The 15,799-nt window shown below is 38.7% G+C and overlaps 1 protein-coding gene across 12 annotated transcripts in view; it reads left to right on the top strand.

The window, feature by feature from the left end:
* The first annotated feature begins 149 nt into the window (after positions 1-149).
* Positions 150-15,799, top strand: part of FBXO15 (F-box protein 15) — an 80,402-nt gene continuing 64,752 nt past the window's right edge. For 3 of the 12 annotated variants that reach the window (XM_026064311.1, XM_026064301.1, XM_026064309.1), the window contains exons 1-8: positions 563-3,364; positions 4,803-4,923; positions 5,745-5,849; positions 8,483-8,722; positions 8,961-9,170; positions 11,675-11,804; positions 14,170-14,252; positions 15,472-15,617. In XM_026064311.1, the coding sequence (XP_025920096.1) occupies positions 4,910-4,923; positions 5,745-5,849; positions 8,483-8,722; positions 8,961-9,170; positions 11,675-11,804; positions 14,170-14,252; positions 15,472-15,617 (928 nt within the window). In that variant the 5' untranslated portion in view covers positions 563-3,364; positions 4,803-4,909. Of the gene's footprint in view, positions 210-248; positions 538-559; positions 3,365-4,802; positions 4,924-5,744; positions 5,850-6,544; positions 6,697-8,482; positions 8,723-8,960; positions 9,171-11,674; positions 11,805-14,169; positions 14,253-15,471; positions 15,618-15,799 lie in introns of those variants that run through there. The other 9 variants (XM_026064312.1, XM_026064310.1, XM_026064305.1 and 6 more) reach the window with 7 other exon arrangements.

Raw genomic sequence — 15,799 nt, 5'->3', positions numbered from 1 at the left:
CAAGCCGCGCCCCGCCCCCCGCTCTGCCGGCCGTTAACCGTGAGGGGCTGCGTGCGCGGCGCAGGGCGTTGTGTGCTCTCAGCGGGGCAGCGGCTCGGCATGGCGATGGGCCGCGGCCGCGTCCTGCGGCGCTACAGCCGCGGCTGGGGGCGGGCGGCCCAGCCTGGTGCCGCCGGGGCCGCGCCGCCCTCCCTCGCCCCCGGGCCCAGGTAACCGTCGCCGTGCGCGGCCCGAGGCGCTGCCGCCTTCCTGGCCGGGCCTCCTGGTGTTTTCTCCTCCCCTGCCGTGGTGCCTCGGGGAAGCKCCCTGCCTGGCCTCGCTGCCCTGGTTTCCAGCCCCAGGCCTGCTGCCGCTTCAGGGCTRTTGGTTCGGGCTCTGGGCACGGTGTTCCCTCTGCCCTGGCCCTGCGGTGGGTTTGTGGGGCCTCTCTGGAGAGGTGGTGCACCCCCAGATACACACCATGGGCTTTGGTGGTGGTTTCGCTGTAAAAAACTGGGCATGGTAAAATGAAACCTGGGCTCCAGCCTGCCTTCCCAGGTGTGTGAGAAAACTTTAGCACATTATTTTTGTAGGTTTTCTGTTTGAATAGTGTGACTAAAACCCAGGTAAGTGCTTGAGTTCAGACTAGGTAGCATCATAAGCTTGTCCAAGAAGGACTAGCTGGCTTAGTGGCTAAGGTATCTGTGTCCAAGGTAGTCAGACCTTACAAGACATGGAAGGATTTCATTGTAAAAAGTGTCACTAGCTTAGTTCTTCTGATAGAGGTTCAGCTTCCGGAAGCGTAGAGCACCAGTTTTAGAAGCAGAGTTGAGAAAGCAGGTTTTTCTGCTAATCCTTTTGTATAACCCTGGGTGTAATAGCTGTGTCATTCCTCTTTTATTAACTTACAGAAAAAATGGATAATACCTGTCCTTTTAAAAAACTTTGAAATTGTTAGTTGAGTTAAAAAATAGATGTTAAAATCTTACTATCATTTCTGTTTATCTGTAGGTATATCTTAACTTTAGAAAAGGAGCCACATTTTGTCACTAGGTTCAACTTGCTATGCATTCTTTGAAATAGATTTGTTCCCTGACCAGCAAAAAAGCAATATTCACATCTCAAGTACTCCAGGGTACTAAAGTGAATGTACTGCTACAAAACTGTGCCACAAATTGAAAGCTAATGAAATAGCACTTGAGGTTGTTGTGCCTCAAAGCTAGAGCCTCTCAATTGTTACTTGAAGAAATCTCTAAAGAGGAGGGAAATAGCTGTCAGTGATTTTTAACATGAGCAGGTTAGCTTTCTCTGTGTGGTATGAAAGAATTTTGTTTARCTTAAAATCTTTATATATACAGTATTTATGAAACTGAGTGAAATAGTTTATGTAACAGATTTGCTGCTGTGATTCTCATGTCACTGAGAAGGACAGAAGGTCYTGAGTTTCGGTATACAGTGGCTTCTTTGATTTTCATTTTGTGCTTTTAATTTAGTTGACCCTACTACAGTTCAAGGGCTGGTTATTAAGTCATATTCACAAGCACTTCTGATTTTGTTTCTTCATATCTTCATTTTGTTTTCATTTTGGAAAATGAAAAATTCAATACTTTAAAAAATGAAGCTTACAAAAGGTGTAGAAATGATGTGCAAGTTTTCAAGGCACCTGAAGACAGCCTCCTATATGCCAGAGATCCCTTCCTGGGGAGGGGAAGAGGGGTATGCAAGGAGTGGTTAAAATGAGAGCAAGAAGGGCTGAATACAGGCAATGCAGAATATTCTTATACCAGCTAAAAAAGTGTAGTGCAAAATCCATGATCCAGCTCCCAATCTGAATTGGTCCTGGAGCTAGCTAGAATCTGTATAGGTATGTCGCTGTGGGGTATGCCCAAACGAGGTGTCTTTGTGCTTTGAGTGTGGATAACGGTGGAATAGTCTGGGACGTGTTGCCCCCCCCCGGCAGATACAGATGTGCTAGTTCCACTACTGTTGAACAGGACTTGTGCCTCTGAATTCCTTTAATGGCTTTTGAAAAATGCTATTTGTTACTGACTCATTCAAGCTGGTATTTCATCTGATTTTCTTAGTGTACTTGTTGATAATAATACACACCAGTAAAACATTTGCTTGACCTTCAGGGTTGTATTTGACATACAGTTACTTTCTTCTTGTTATTAATTTTGTTTGCCTATTTTAGGTTAGCACCTGAACTGAAATATATATATCTTTCTGTGTGAGGAGGATAGGTGCTTATGACAATTCCCAGTAAAACTTCAGGGATTCTGACATAATACAGTTGACGTTTTAGGCCAGAGTTATTCTTTTTTTTTATTCTTTTCTGAATTTAATTTTTTCTTGAGCATAAAATAATCTTAAGAATAGTGTTTAAGTGTACATGGATGTAATAAATGTACACAGWATGCATGTACTTCCAATTTTGATTTCTTTTTTGCCAGCATCAATTGGTTGCTTAGAAACCCAGAGCTGGATTGACCGGGTGTTTTAAAGCCAGCTGGCAATATAAACCATGTAGCACTAATAGAGCTCTGCCTGCCCTGCGGTATCACAGAAACTTCATCTAGAAATTTGTGTGTGGTTTGAAGATAGTATTTGTAATTACAACTTAGAAGGTTATTTCTATGAGAAAACCTTGGAAAATATGTGTGACAAGTTAGCTTGTATGACTTTATTTGTTCTAGGAATATGCAAAGTTACTTTGGTAAGAAAAAGTAATCTGGATCCAAATAGTTATGTATTAATGAGTAGATAAAAACATCAATACTCATCTTTCCAATTGGACTAACTAACTGGGTTTTGATATTATTTAATTTTTTTTTTTTAATGGCTTGGCAATATTGGATAGTTCAAAAAATGTCTTTAGCCATGTTGTGAAACAGAAGGTTAACACAGTGAGTTTGAGTTCTTGCAGGGACCTCTCTGGAGCTTGATTATGGTGACCAGAGTGGTGCAGTTGTCTGTAATGGGAATAGATCTCCCTACCAGTGTCAAACTGATTTGGTGACGATGCTATTCACTTCTGGCTATCGTGAGAGAATGATCATAGAAGAGAGACCCAAGTTTAACATTTTCTTGATGTCAGGTATTTGAACTTGGTGGTAATCGCTCAAACTTGTGAGCTGCTAATAATGAGTTATCATGTAATGTATCCCTTGAATCTCATCTCAGTTGACACATGGTGTCTAGGTGTGCACAATATACATTTTTCTTCATTTTTATGATGATTTGACTCCTAACAGCTTTTACTTTCTAGAAATAGATCGAGTTTTGCTGCCAGGCCTGTGGAATTTTCTGAAACTGAAAATGCAGAAGTTAAAAGTCATTATTGGACACCTTCCCTAAAATGGAAACCTAATATATGCATTGAGAGGTGAGTGTGTCTTTAGTTTTAGATAAGAGTGGAAGAACCCTTGCAGATTTTAAGTTACCTATTTTTTAAAAGATAGGTCCACATATGTTCGTATCTTGGATATTTCCATGTCAGATGTTCTCTGTTCAAAATAAAAGATTTGCTTTCCTGGCGTACTCTGTGGTCTTGTGTTGAGCCACTGAAGTTTTCAGGCATGGTTCTCCCTTGCCTCCTGTAGTAGGAGTTTTCTAAATTGTACAAGACCTTCAGCAACTCCTTTGTGAGTCATGAGCTATGTTGTTCTTTAAAAATCAAAATAGTTACTGTATTACTTCAAGAAAAGCCAATTTGGAATAAACTTTCTGATGTTTCTCTTGATACTTGTTGCTTTGTATAGGGAGGCTTAGAATGGTGGATTGGGATGAGGGGGAGGAATAAAGTGGTTGCAGCTCATTTGCTGCAAGGTGCGTGTTGAGAGTGAAAGTGCACTTTCAAAATGGTCATGAATTGTGTTTTTTTTTTATTTGAAATTTTTTTGCTTAAAAAAAGATTGCTTTACATGAAAGATTAATTTCCTCTTCTGGATAGAAGAAGGAATATTTTTAACTTTTGGTAACTTTCTGTGTAAATCATTTTTCTGTTTTCCATTTTTAAGGCCAATTCAATCCCTTATGCTGTTAGTTTTGTGTGAAAGACTTAATCAGACAAGAGAAAGAAGAAAAAATACTCCTTTCTCTTCCCTTCAACAACAAAATGATAGTATGGTTGTGAAAACTGCTGTTGAGAATTCTAGATCAAGCATTGTATTTTAGCCTATTTGCAACTTTTCAAGCAGTCAGTTGCTTCTGAATTCTGTCTGGAATAAATGCATTAACTGCTTTGGGCTTACAGTGTTTGAATGATTTCACATACTAGCCATGGAAGTTTTGGCATGGTTGTCTATCTGTTAGTGCAGCTGAGGTCCTGAGTTTTAATACAAACCCTGGAGTGTTGGCAGTATTCTGTATTTAAAAAGTATAGGCTTTTGGTGTAAAGTATTACCATAAAGCAGCAAATGTTGTAAATGACCCAGTTTTAAATGGAAGAGAGAGAATTGGCTGAGATACTGATTTTCACAGAAGCTTATATTTTCAGTGGCAATTTTGATGCTAGCATACTGCTGTGCTCCAAAAAATTAGAGTATGAAATACTTAAACCCAAAAAAACAAAAAAAAACCCTCTGTGCAGTTACCAGATACTGTTTTAAGGGTATGAGGTTTCTGTATGTTAATACAAAAATCATGCTGACTTAACTCCAGGTTATGCTGTGCATGGTGCGCTTAGGCTGCGAAAAACCAGTAGCAGGGGGATTTCACAGATGGCAGTGGCACCTGAAGCCAGACAGATGCACAGAAATATTCAATTAGTCTTAAGCTGTCACACAACTCTTATTTTGAAGTTTACATCTTTCTGTTGACAGAAATGTAAACTGTGCAATACCCCTGAGCACAAATGGATTGAGGATTTTGATGAMGTATACCACGATCCCGCTGCCTGACTATGACATTTCTGTGCTGATGCATCCTGATGCCACAGTTTTGGTAAAGACTGATGTTTAGTGACTAAGTAGTAAAATCATGATASAAGCAGTGAGAGACTGAGGTTGAACGAGGTAGCTTCATGTCAAACTGGRTTAAAGATAACAAAGTTATAACGAAAATGCAAAATGATAACTTTCACATAATGTCCTGGATCACTTGAATAAGTTGTGGTGAATTGTTTTAAGCAAATCTTTTAGGTCAAAGAAACAACTTAGAATCGAAACTCTGCAAATTAATTCTTAAGGTTTGATTTGTGAACTCTCAAACTCGTAATCTCTATCACTTTTGTTGTAGTTTGGGGCTGAAATTCTTAGCCATTGTCATTTCTGTAGTTTGCAGGTAAGTCTAACAATGTTCACAGAATTACAGAATGGTTGAGGTTGGAAGGGACCTCTGGAGGTCACTAAGTCCAACCCCCCTGCTCAAGCAGGGTCACCTAGACCATGTTGGCCAGGACCCTGTCCAGGCAGGTTTTGAATATCTCCAGAGAAGGAGACTCCACAACCTCTCTGGGCAACCTGTGCCAGTGCTCTGTCACCCTCACAGTAAAGAAGTTTTTTCTCATGTTCAGATGGAAGCGTCTGTGTTTCAGTTTGTGCTCGTTGCATCGCGTCCTGTCGCTGGGCACCACTGAGAAGAGTCTGGTCCCATCCTCTTGACACCCTCCCTTTAGATACTTGTATACATTGATAAGATCCCCCTCAGCCTTCTCTTCTCCAGGCTAAACAGACCGAGCTCTCAGTCTTTCCTCATAGGGGAGGTGCTCCAGTCCCCTAATCATCTTCGTGATGATCAGTATTTTTTTTTTTTTTTTTTCCCAGCATGCCGTCAGAAATGCTGCTGAAGATATTTTCCTATTTGGATGCTGTGTCCCTGTTGTGTGCTGGCTGTGTGAATAAGCAGTTCTATGATTTGGCCAATGACAAGTAAGGAAAAGGAAAGCATAAGTGTTAGTCTTAATCTCACAGCAGTTGAGCTTCCCCAAGTTATGAGCCTTTCTAATTTAGTTTCGTTGATGTCAGAGCATTGGTGCAAGTACCTACTGGCAATTACTCTGTTGAAAATGTACTGCATAGCTCACAGTACAATGTGTTGCATGGATTTCTAGCTGTGCAAATCCCATTAAAGTTAATGGGACTTAGGTACCAAAAGTAAATACACTGCCTTGAAATGTTGCTATTAGCATTTATTTTGATATAAAATTTGCATATATTTCTGTTTGTAGTTCATGTGCACCAGCACGGGCTACTTGGTTCAAGCCATCCTTAGTGGCAGGTGTAGCTTGTGGCTTTGTAGGATTATCATAGCTCTCATAACTTTTGAAGTCCTACTTCTTTAGCTCTTTCTTCAGAATYTTACAGGTGATTTGATTTAGTCAAGTGATTCACTGATGGGTTTTAGCTGTTTTACCTCTTCCTGTCAAATTGTGGTGACTTTTAAATGAAAGCAGAAAGGACACAGAAAAATATTGATGCCCATTTATAAGTGGCTGAGTGTACAGGGCTCACAAAAAGCTCCTACCAGTATCATTAGTTTGTGAAAGGATCAAGAAGAGAGAGCCTGGCTTGTATGAGAAAAAAGCAATACCCAGAGATTCTAGTTATTAATTTTTTTTTTCCAGGTTCCTATTGCATTGGTGTTTAAATGAGAAAATCTCTTCCTATATAGTCTGCTGTTATAACTTCATCTGATTCTGGCACTTGTTTCATTGTAACAAAGTCCAATAAGAGGCCTTGAGATGAGTCTTAAACTTAGCTCTGTGAGGCAAAAGTGGTAGGTATCCTGCTGTGAAAGAGACAAATCAATGCTTCCCTGTTGGATGCCTTTTTGATCTGCCTACCCTGAATTCTTCAGAAGTCGAGGGTAGAAGGAGGTTGACAGGACAATGATACTACCCCAAGCAGTTGTGATTCCAAGTCCCCCTCTTTTTTCTTCTCTCTCTCTGCCGTGAGTTGATTTATGAGCTTCCTGTATGCTTGCACAATGCTGTTACGTGGAGGAAGGATTATGTAGCTGAGAGTAAGGAGAAGAGTGGTAAGCACTAGTGCCAAATCTGACTTCATTTGACTTACACTGCCAGAGAATGTAGGAAATGCCTACTGCTAACTGCATCATGCAACCAGATGCTGAATATCTCTCCCTGTTAAAAAGAGAATGTCCCTCTTGGGAGGGGGGTACTGGTTAACAGCAGAGGGTTATAGGGGTACATGCTTATTGGACTGTTTGTGCTGAATAAGACTGGCTGGATGATAGCTCAGTTCCACTCGATGACAGCCTGTCAAAGACATCTCTCCTCTTTATTCAAAGCTTATTGTTTGAGTTCTTGTGCCTTCTTGTATTCAGTGTTCTCTGAATTTTCCTGAAGACTTTTTTTTTTTTCTTTTTTAAGGGGAGGGGGAAAGTGACTTGCATTTTCCTGTTAGGAAAAATGTAAGCCCGCTATTCTTGTTGGATATTTTTTTGAACACTGTGTCCAGAGTTCTTCAAAAGAGGAAGACAGAATGGGATTGACATGACGGTGGTACCTCCACCAAACACAAGTAATTCTAACAGTCCTCCTCCACCCCATTTTCAGTTGGATCTGTGTGAGAAACTTGAGGGGTCCTGACTGTCAAGTCAGAGGTATTAAAATGCTTTTTTGACTAGCTAATCTTGTATGAGGAGGATGCATCATTTTTTTTCAGGCTGGAATTTTCAAAAGTAACTGCTTAAGCATGCTTAGTTTTAGTTTAACTCCCTGTGAGCATGTCTAGGCCAACTCTGAGCATCTCTGAGCTTCATCCTAGATTCTGCATTTTCTGGAAGGCAGACAAGACTTGCCTTTTTTTCCTGTTGCTTGTTTTCTCTCTAATCTGTACTATTTTTTTAAATCTGCTTCAATGTGTTTAAGGGGTGGTCTCTGAAGGAAGGCTTTTTAAAAATCATATACTCAATGCGCTATTGAGAGGCATAAAATGGGAAGTTCCCAAGATCTAATGATTCTACTTGATGGAGCACTGGTCGAATATTTTCTGTATATATAGTTATATTTATCGGTGTCACTGGTGTATTGTAGAAATTAATTGAATTACTTACCTTTTTTGCCATAGTAGAGCAGCAAGTCGTAAGTGAATCTCATTCGGTACATGTACTCCAGAAGAAGAAATATATTGAGAGAGTCCATATTCTTTGAGATAACCTAGTATACAGTAGCCCATGAGGAATGCTGACATCTAGCATGTCCTGGTTCCTGAGCCTTCATGTTTGCTGCAAGGAACTGAGCTGATACGAGCTGTCTGAACATCAGAATGGGGGAAACTGTGCAAACTGTGCCTTTGTGTTTTCTTGACTAGTACCTTGCAGCGCATTCTGGCCCTCTGTAAACTTAGTCTTAGATCAAACTCCATTTGCTGATAAACTTGGTCTTTATTTTTTCACTAACATAATGTTTGCGGTACCCAAGATCCACATGCCAAGTACACTTTTTATTGTACTGCTGAAGTAATTTAATGCTTGGTCTGTGCTTTTAATTAAGTAACTCTTCCTGATATTTATATGGTTTTCCTCTTTATTCTTTCAGTGGCATCTGGCTGAAAATATACTGCAGTCATTTTCCACCAAAAAGAATGATTTGGAAAATGAATTCTGAGACAGAAACTGTTTCCTTGGGCTGTGCTGCTGTACAGGATAGAAAGCCTGGATACTGGAAGAAAGAATACATCTTCAGACAAATAGCTGCTGTCAAAACTAGAGTAATGCAACTTGTTAAACCTGTAGATCCTCATACAGGTCTTCCATGTAAAAACAGAGAAGCTATAAGGTAAGCAATGCCTTGTCACAGATGATGCTTACTTGAGAACTATGTAGAGAATATTAATGGCTTTGGAAAAGTTGGGGGGATGGGGAAATAGAGCTATAAATGCATTTTGTGATGAGAAGATATGAATATAGCCTATAAGTGATCTAGTCCAAGAAATATAAGTAACAGTTAATAGGAATTTAACTTTTTATTTATTTATTTTTTAACTCTTCACCCCTGGTCAATTCCTAAATAACAGAGCATCTGGCTTGAGTTGGGTCATTGTTCTGAAGGACAAAAATGGAAAGGAACATGTAATGGAGCAGGCAGATCTATCATTTAAAGACACGTCTGTTACTATATTCTGGTACAGTACAAGTTGGCCATGCTTAAGTGTCTTATCAACCCTAGAACTATGTGGAGTGACACCACTGCTTCCCGAGCAAAACAGAGCTGCCAGCAAGAATGGGTGAGTCTTAACGCAGGATTTTTGAGGAATTTTTTGATGTTACTGGTTGATRATGTCTCTGCAGGAGCTATGTGAATTTGATTTGACTTAACAAGTGAATTGTTTCTTAGAAAGCCTCTCTAATATTTCTTCCAAAGCCTATGTCCTGTTCTTCGCTGGTAGAGCTTTTTAACAAGAAACAGATATAATCCAGCCAGCTATGACATGAATTCATATGTTACTGTGGCTACTGGCATACAAGAGTCAGACTAACAGATAGGTCCTGCCTTGGAAAGCTAAATCTAAAGCAGAGATACTAATGAGAATGAATGAAAAATGCGAATCTAGGGGAATTTAATGCGAGAGATTTAGATTGGAATAGTACATCAGTGTTTACTTGGATATAATAATCTAGCATATAACTTAATAAATTGTCAATAATGTTTACTTAGTGTGATAGGTGTGTATGTGAATTTAGAGGTCTTAGTTGTATATGTACATATGAATACATTCATATAGCTGAAGTATGTATGTATTTGTTGTTGGCAAGGAGTTCTCCATGTCTGTGTTGTCTGCTGTTAGCATGCAGTACAAGCCATACACTTACYACACAGTGCACCTCAAAGAACTAGTAGTACACCTATGAAGAAAACAGTTTTGTTTTCACATACAGAAAACAAGGTTCCTCATAGAGAAGGAAAGTCTTTGCCTAAGAATGGGAAAGGTAAGCCTACTGTGTGAAGTCAGCTAAGCAGCCCAGCCTAGGAGTCTTGCAGTCTAATTATGTGGCAAGTTTCTTTCCACAAAGATGATGATTCATATGTAGACTGTAGTAAAAGAAAAGTTTCAGGGAGTTGATGTATTTATTTAACATAATCATGAGATGTTAGGGATTGTGAGTATGCATGAGGATAATGATTTCACAAGCGCTATCAGAATGTTAAGAGCAAGATTATAATGCTTCAAAATTTCAAGAAGGCAATATTCATTAGAAGTTAGTTAAATTGAAGGATATTCTTTTGATGTCTTGATATGCCCTGTAGAAAGAATATAGTTGTTCTTTTCCTTAGTGTCCACGGTTTTAAAATAAAAATCCAACCAACCACTAAAAAAACCCTGATCAGAAAAGGATTTACTATTCTATTATATTAGTATGGCCTATTGGTAACACAAAGTTGTTGCTGATGGTGATTTTCAGGTCTGTGTGACATTAGGATATTAGGCAGAAACACTGTGTAGAAAGTCAACTAAATGATGTACTGAGAGAGAAAAGCTCTTCTATGGGTGATGCTGTCAAGCAAGTGTTTAAAGCTTTTGAGGAGGACTGCCCARCTGCAGCATGCACAGTGTACAGTGCAGTTGCAGCTGACTGCTTTGCGGGGAAACTTCTGAATTTGGTCTGGAGTCTGAACTCTTTGCTCAGGGCTTAAGGCAAGGGATTCATTTCAGATTGCAGCTGGCTACCAAACAGTCTGAGAACCGAAGTATAGTGAAGGTAAAGCTTTTAGACTGGGAGGGAATTACATCTGATATTTTTTATTTTGCCAGCATCTGCTGTGTTTTAACGGACACTATAGGTTTGAGAGAGCTTGTCATACAGTAAAGTCCCACACAGGCAAGGACTTTGGTCTCTTCATTGTAAGGAAAAGCTAAGAGCTAATGCAGACTTCGGGAAAATTCCTGTGTTTATACGAGCCTGACCTACTTAAAGATGGAAAGGGCTAGTGTCCCTTCCCTGCCCCAAATCATACAGTTATCAAGATAATGTTAAGAAGTCTCTATCTACTACTGTTATGCTAGCAGTACATAGTGGTAGGTGATACTGCCCTGATACTCTTGGGAAATCTAGGAACAGTTTTGAATACAATAGCCAAAATCTGTGAAGTGTTTTAGAAAGAGTTGGTTCTCCATTCTGAATAGATAATGCAGATTCTTTTTTCTGCTGTTTTTTATGCCTCCTTAGCCAATAGGAATGCCTGTAAAATATGAATTTGAATGAAAGGGTGTTTATGGAGCAAAATCACTTGAATTACAGGGCAAAATCTAGAAGGAATTTCCTCAAAAAGGAAAGTTTCCTCTAATAGAAGCCTGTTAATTAACTATACTCAGTTTGGTCCTTTCTGTGAAATTTCATTTCTGTGGGGGAAGAATTTACCTTCTAAGTAGCCTACTTCACGCTGATAAATATTCCACGATTCCATATGGTATCAACACACATTATAAGTAATTCTCCATATATCTTAAAAAATTGGGTGAGCTTATCAATTTATCTTCTCTTTTTCAGCAGTATATTAGGCTATCCTGTGGTGGCTTTTGTTTCTCTTCCTGTTAGGTGACAAGATCCTGCTAGTGTGTTGCATTTGTCCAGAAGTAAAATTTATGTCTGTGCATGCTGAATACTTTCAAAATAGTTTTAATTATGTGCTGTTGATCAAACTTCAGAACTAAAAATGAAATGTGGGTGAAATTTTACATAAATAAGGAGCCATAGTCTTGTTTTTATATTCTGTATGTTCCTTTCAAAGCCCTCGTCGTCGTTCCCTGATTGCTAAATACAGCCTTTCTAACCTGACTAAAACCAATGTAGCAATTGGTGCTGATAAGCTTGTCCAACTCTTTGGTCTGAATCCAGGACTCTTACTAGGACTTTGGAAGGTAAGATGACATTTTGTTTCAATACTTTATTATGGCTGATTTGAAGAAAACGGTTCCTTTGCCTTGTACTTTTTTTGTATCTTCCCCTTTCTTAAGATTTTAGAAGATCTTGTCTAAACTCTAAAAATACAGATAGGGGAAGCTTTTTGATTTATTGTATTTTAAAAAGCTGTAGTTGGAGTGTCTGTACTTTCCAAACAAACTCTAAAAGATCAGTTATATATCGTAATATAGTAGATATGGTACTGTATTTGTTTTGGAGTCTTCATGTATCAAAGTTTGATATTCCAGAGATGTTTTAAATAGCTCAGTTTGAGGAGAAAGGCACTCCTCCTCCTCCTTCCCCTGTCCCCTGCACTAAGTGATGAGTTCCCACATGGCAACTTTGCTAGTTGTTTCCTTTAGTCTATGTCACCGTGTAATCCTGTCCTATTCCATTGGTAGGAATGCTGTAACTGGTGCCCTTATGGGGATATTTGGTTGTTGGTATTGCGTGGTTAACTGAAGTGTCGAAGTTAAGAGATTAGTTTCTCTAAGCTGTGTATAGAGATGGACAACTTCAGAGAGCAGTGCAGAACATCTGAAGTAGACTTCTGCTGCAAAGAAATCTATCTTTGCACTGAATACACTGGGGGCTAGAAGTCTGCTGTGAGTTGCATAGTAAGGTACTGTGAAAACCTGGCTTAGAGCCCTTTGCAGTCTGTCTCAAGGGTTCTGCTCTTGGATTGAATTCAGGGATGGCAGCCCTTYCTTGCTGCCCCAGCAATGCTGATGTGGTAGACTTGATCATACTATTTGGCATGGGCAAGGAACTTCCCTCAGGGAGTCTATGAACAGTTGCTGAAAGCTTTCTTCTTTCTAGCTGAAAACACTTGTTATCTCAAGTGTACACAATGACCAGAAGAATTATTTAAAACCATAGGAGGAATATATGCTTGAATCTTACTCAAAGATATCCATTACCTGGAAATCTTGGGACTGGTTGACCTGTGCAAGCCTGTTATGGGCTCTTTAAGCCTAGAAAAGTCATGAAAAGCTCGACAACTGAACAACCCCTTTTTTTGTATCTTCAGAAATTGAATAGATTGGCATTCTTGTGGCTCTGTCCCCTTGGTCTCGATAGCAGTGTTAACTCTTCCTGTGCTTGGAAGTAGTAATGCTTTCAGCACTTGGAAATAATTCAGTTATAATTAAGTTTCATAAGGTTGTTAACCATTGAATTTCTCTCTCTAGGATATTTTTCGCTACTTTTTTGAACAGGTGTTTTTCTTCTCTATGTGGGCAGAGTAACATTAGGCAGTTAATTGTAGATGAGTGTAATAATCATAAACATCACACGTTTTGTTCTTTACACATAGCTTAGCTGCCTAACAGAAGATGTTTATGCTAGTAGTCTTGACAGCCAAGGAAGGGTATTTGGTATTTCTGGTATTTGGACAGAGAAAGACTGAGACACTGTATGACTGATAAATTCATCTATCTGTCATTATATCTCTTTTAGTTGTAACTTTCCACTACAAAAGTAGTGGAATAGCCAAGATTTTTGGGGGAGGGGGGTGGCAGCAGGTTCATTTTCTATTTAGTAACCTAGTGAGATGGAAAAGATAGTTTCCCACTACAGGACTCTTAACAGATTGTTGACAGCGAACAGTTTGAATATTGGCTTATGTGTTTGGAAATATAGGAGTTAGAAATGCATTTTTCTTTTATAAAGAAAGAGCTGGAATCCAAGCATTTTGTGATCATGAAGTAAGTAGATATCTTTTGGCTTTGTTTAGTTCTGATATTGATCTCAAAAGTTTTCTTTGAGCTATGCAGGCCTATATGAGGTATGTCTTATCACTTTGCCAAGAGTACATTATCTGGTGAAGACACCTAGGATCTTAAGTTCACTACTCTTTCTTTTAGTGAATAACTCTGTATTCCTCACTGATGTTAGCTCTCTTTGTAAACAGGCCATTAAATATCTAAATAAGCTTGATGCTTAGGTCTTTAGCAGCTGAGAGTAAGGTCCACTTGATCTTTCTTAGTTATCCTGTTTCAGATGGTAACTAGAAACTAGAGAAGTAAGATTCATGGATTGTTGCTGATAACTTTTCTGTGGCATAGCTAGTTTCACTCCTTTTCCCCAATGTATGGAAATGCTGTGGTCTTTTATATACATTCTATACTCTGATGAAAGGATAATAGCAGTTATAGGAACACTTGTCCATCTATTGAAATAAGCCATTATTAACCTTATTGTAACATGTGTCAGAGTAATAAGCAGCAACATTTATGTGTAAACTTTAATGCTCAGAAGACCTTGTGAAAAAAACCCTAAATATTCCAGATGAAAATGCATCTACTTTGATTAACTTTTCAGGGAAAAAATGAAATTGCTTTTGTTATGGCGAGTCTTCATTATCATCAACTTCTTGAGAGAAGCACTTTGGGTTCTGCTACTGTGTAAGTTTGAGGTTTTCTTTGTGGGTGGTAAAGATAATCTCTTGAGTAAAGCTTTGAGTTTTAGAGTTGAAAATGATTGCTGGTAAGTGGTTAATATTTAGGCAATAATCAACCTTTCCTGTTCAATCTAAGTAAGAATTAGGATAACTATATACTAAGCTGTAGAGGAAGTATTTTCATACTAAAATGTTGCCATTGTTATGCTATTAAGAAGATAATTTAATCATACAATTCTTACAAGTACTTTCTGTACTGAGAATGACACAAATGCACTGTCCTTTCAAGTACTTCCTTCCTTCCTTTTCACAGCCAGTCCTTTTATTCCTTCTTCCTGTCTGAAAGATCTGAAGGAGAGGAAGGCATTTTAGGACATAGGAAAATAGTTTTTAGTAGTGCAGTAGGGGAGAAAAAATTCTAGTCAACTAATATGGTGCCTGTTTTATCTTTCAGTCCTGTTGAAAAGCTGACTGTATTTCCTACCAAGCATTTGTCTTCCTTTGTATAATATAGTACCTGTTTTTCCTTACACGCAGTAAACTGTTTGAAAAGATTTTTTTTTTTTTTTTTCTTTAAGCTTTAGAGGATGATTTCTGGGACTTATTCCCCCTCTTCTTCCCCCCCACCCCCACACTTTCTGATCAGACACTGTTGTATGTGCCTGTAGTCTTTTATTTGCCTGCTGTCGCTCAGTATAGCCCTTTTCACCCAGAAAATAAAAGTTAATACCATCTCACTTAATAGTAAATAGGATCTTCTGTAGGAATTGCTCAGTGCCTCTGGAATTCGGATTCTTTTGGTTATTTATGTGAGATAGTTTCTCTGGTAGGTTAGGCACAGGCAAAAATATTCAAAATTGTCTCTTCCAAAGAAACCTGTGGCCACTTGGCTTTTAGATTTGTAGTTAAGCTGATTTTTTTTTTTTCTTTTTTCTTTTTAGTGTAAACATGTCCATATTTTGGAGTTCCACAGATGTACAAGTTGACTGTCATTTTTTCTGCCTTTGGCTAGGCTAGACAGCTTATTTGTGAGCTGTAAAAAAATATGACAAACTAGAGATATTTGACTTTCAAAAACATTAGTAAAGAATAAAAGTGGTGTGTTCTAATGATTTTTGCCATCTTGTAGCCTCTCCTAAAATGATCCTCTTGGTGTTGGCTACCGTATCTCTTTCTGTTAAGTCATTTTCCCTTTCTTAATTCTATAATTTTTTTTTTTAAAGACAATATGTCCTTTCACCTAATAAACCTGTACTGGATGATGTTGACCCAGAATATGGACTGCATGACTACAGTCTACATCTTGACATGCACAGTGGAAGCCATACTTGCATGTGTGGAACGTTCAAGAGCCTCTTCTGCAGAAAAGGTAAAGTTAACAGAATTGTAATGTCTGTTCTTAAAATGATCCTTGCTGTTATCTGTTTTCTCTTTTATATCCAATGTCTCTCTTTTAAGGGGGGAAACTGATTTTTTTTTTTTTGAGTAAGTTATGTTTTTGTTTTTTGCATTATTCAGTTAATATCCGCATGATATATCATGAGGTATCAT

The sequence above is a fragment of the Apteryx rowi genome, unplaced genomic scaffold (assembly GCF_003343035.1).
Source record: "Apteryx rowi isolate R43461 unplaced genomic scaffold, aptRow1 scaffold_213, whole genome shotgun sequence".
Classification (NCBI taxonomy): Eukaryota; Metazoa; Chordata; class Aves; order Apterygiformes; family Apterygidae; genus Apteryx; species Apteryx rowi.
This window is presented reverse-complemented; position numbering and strand designations above follow the sequence as displayed.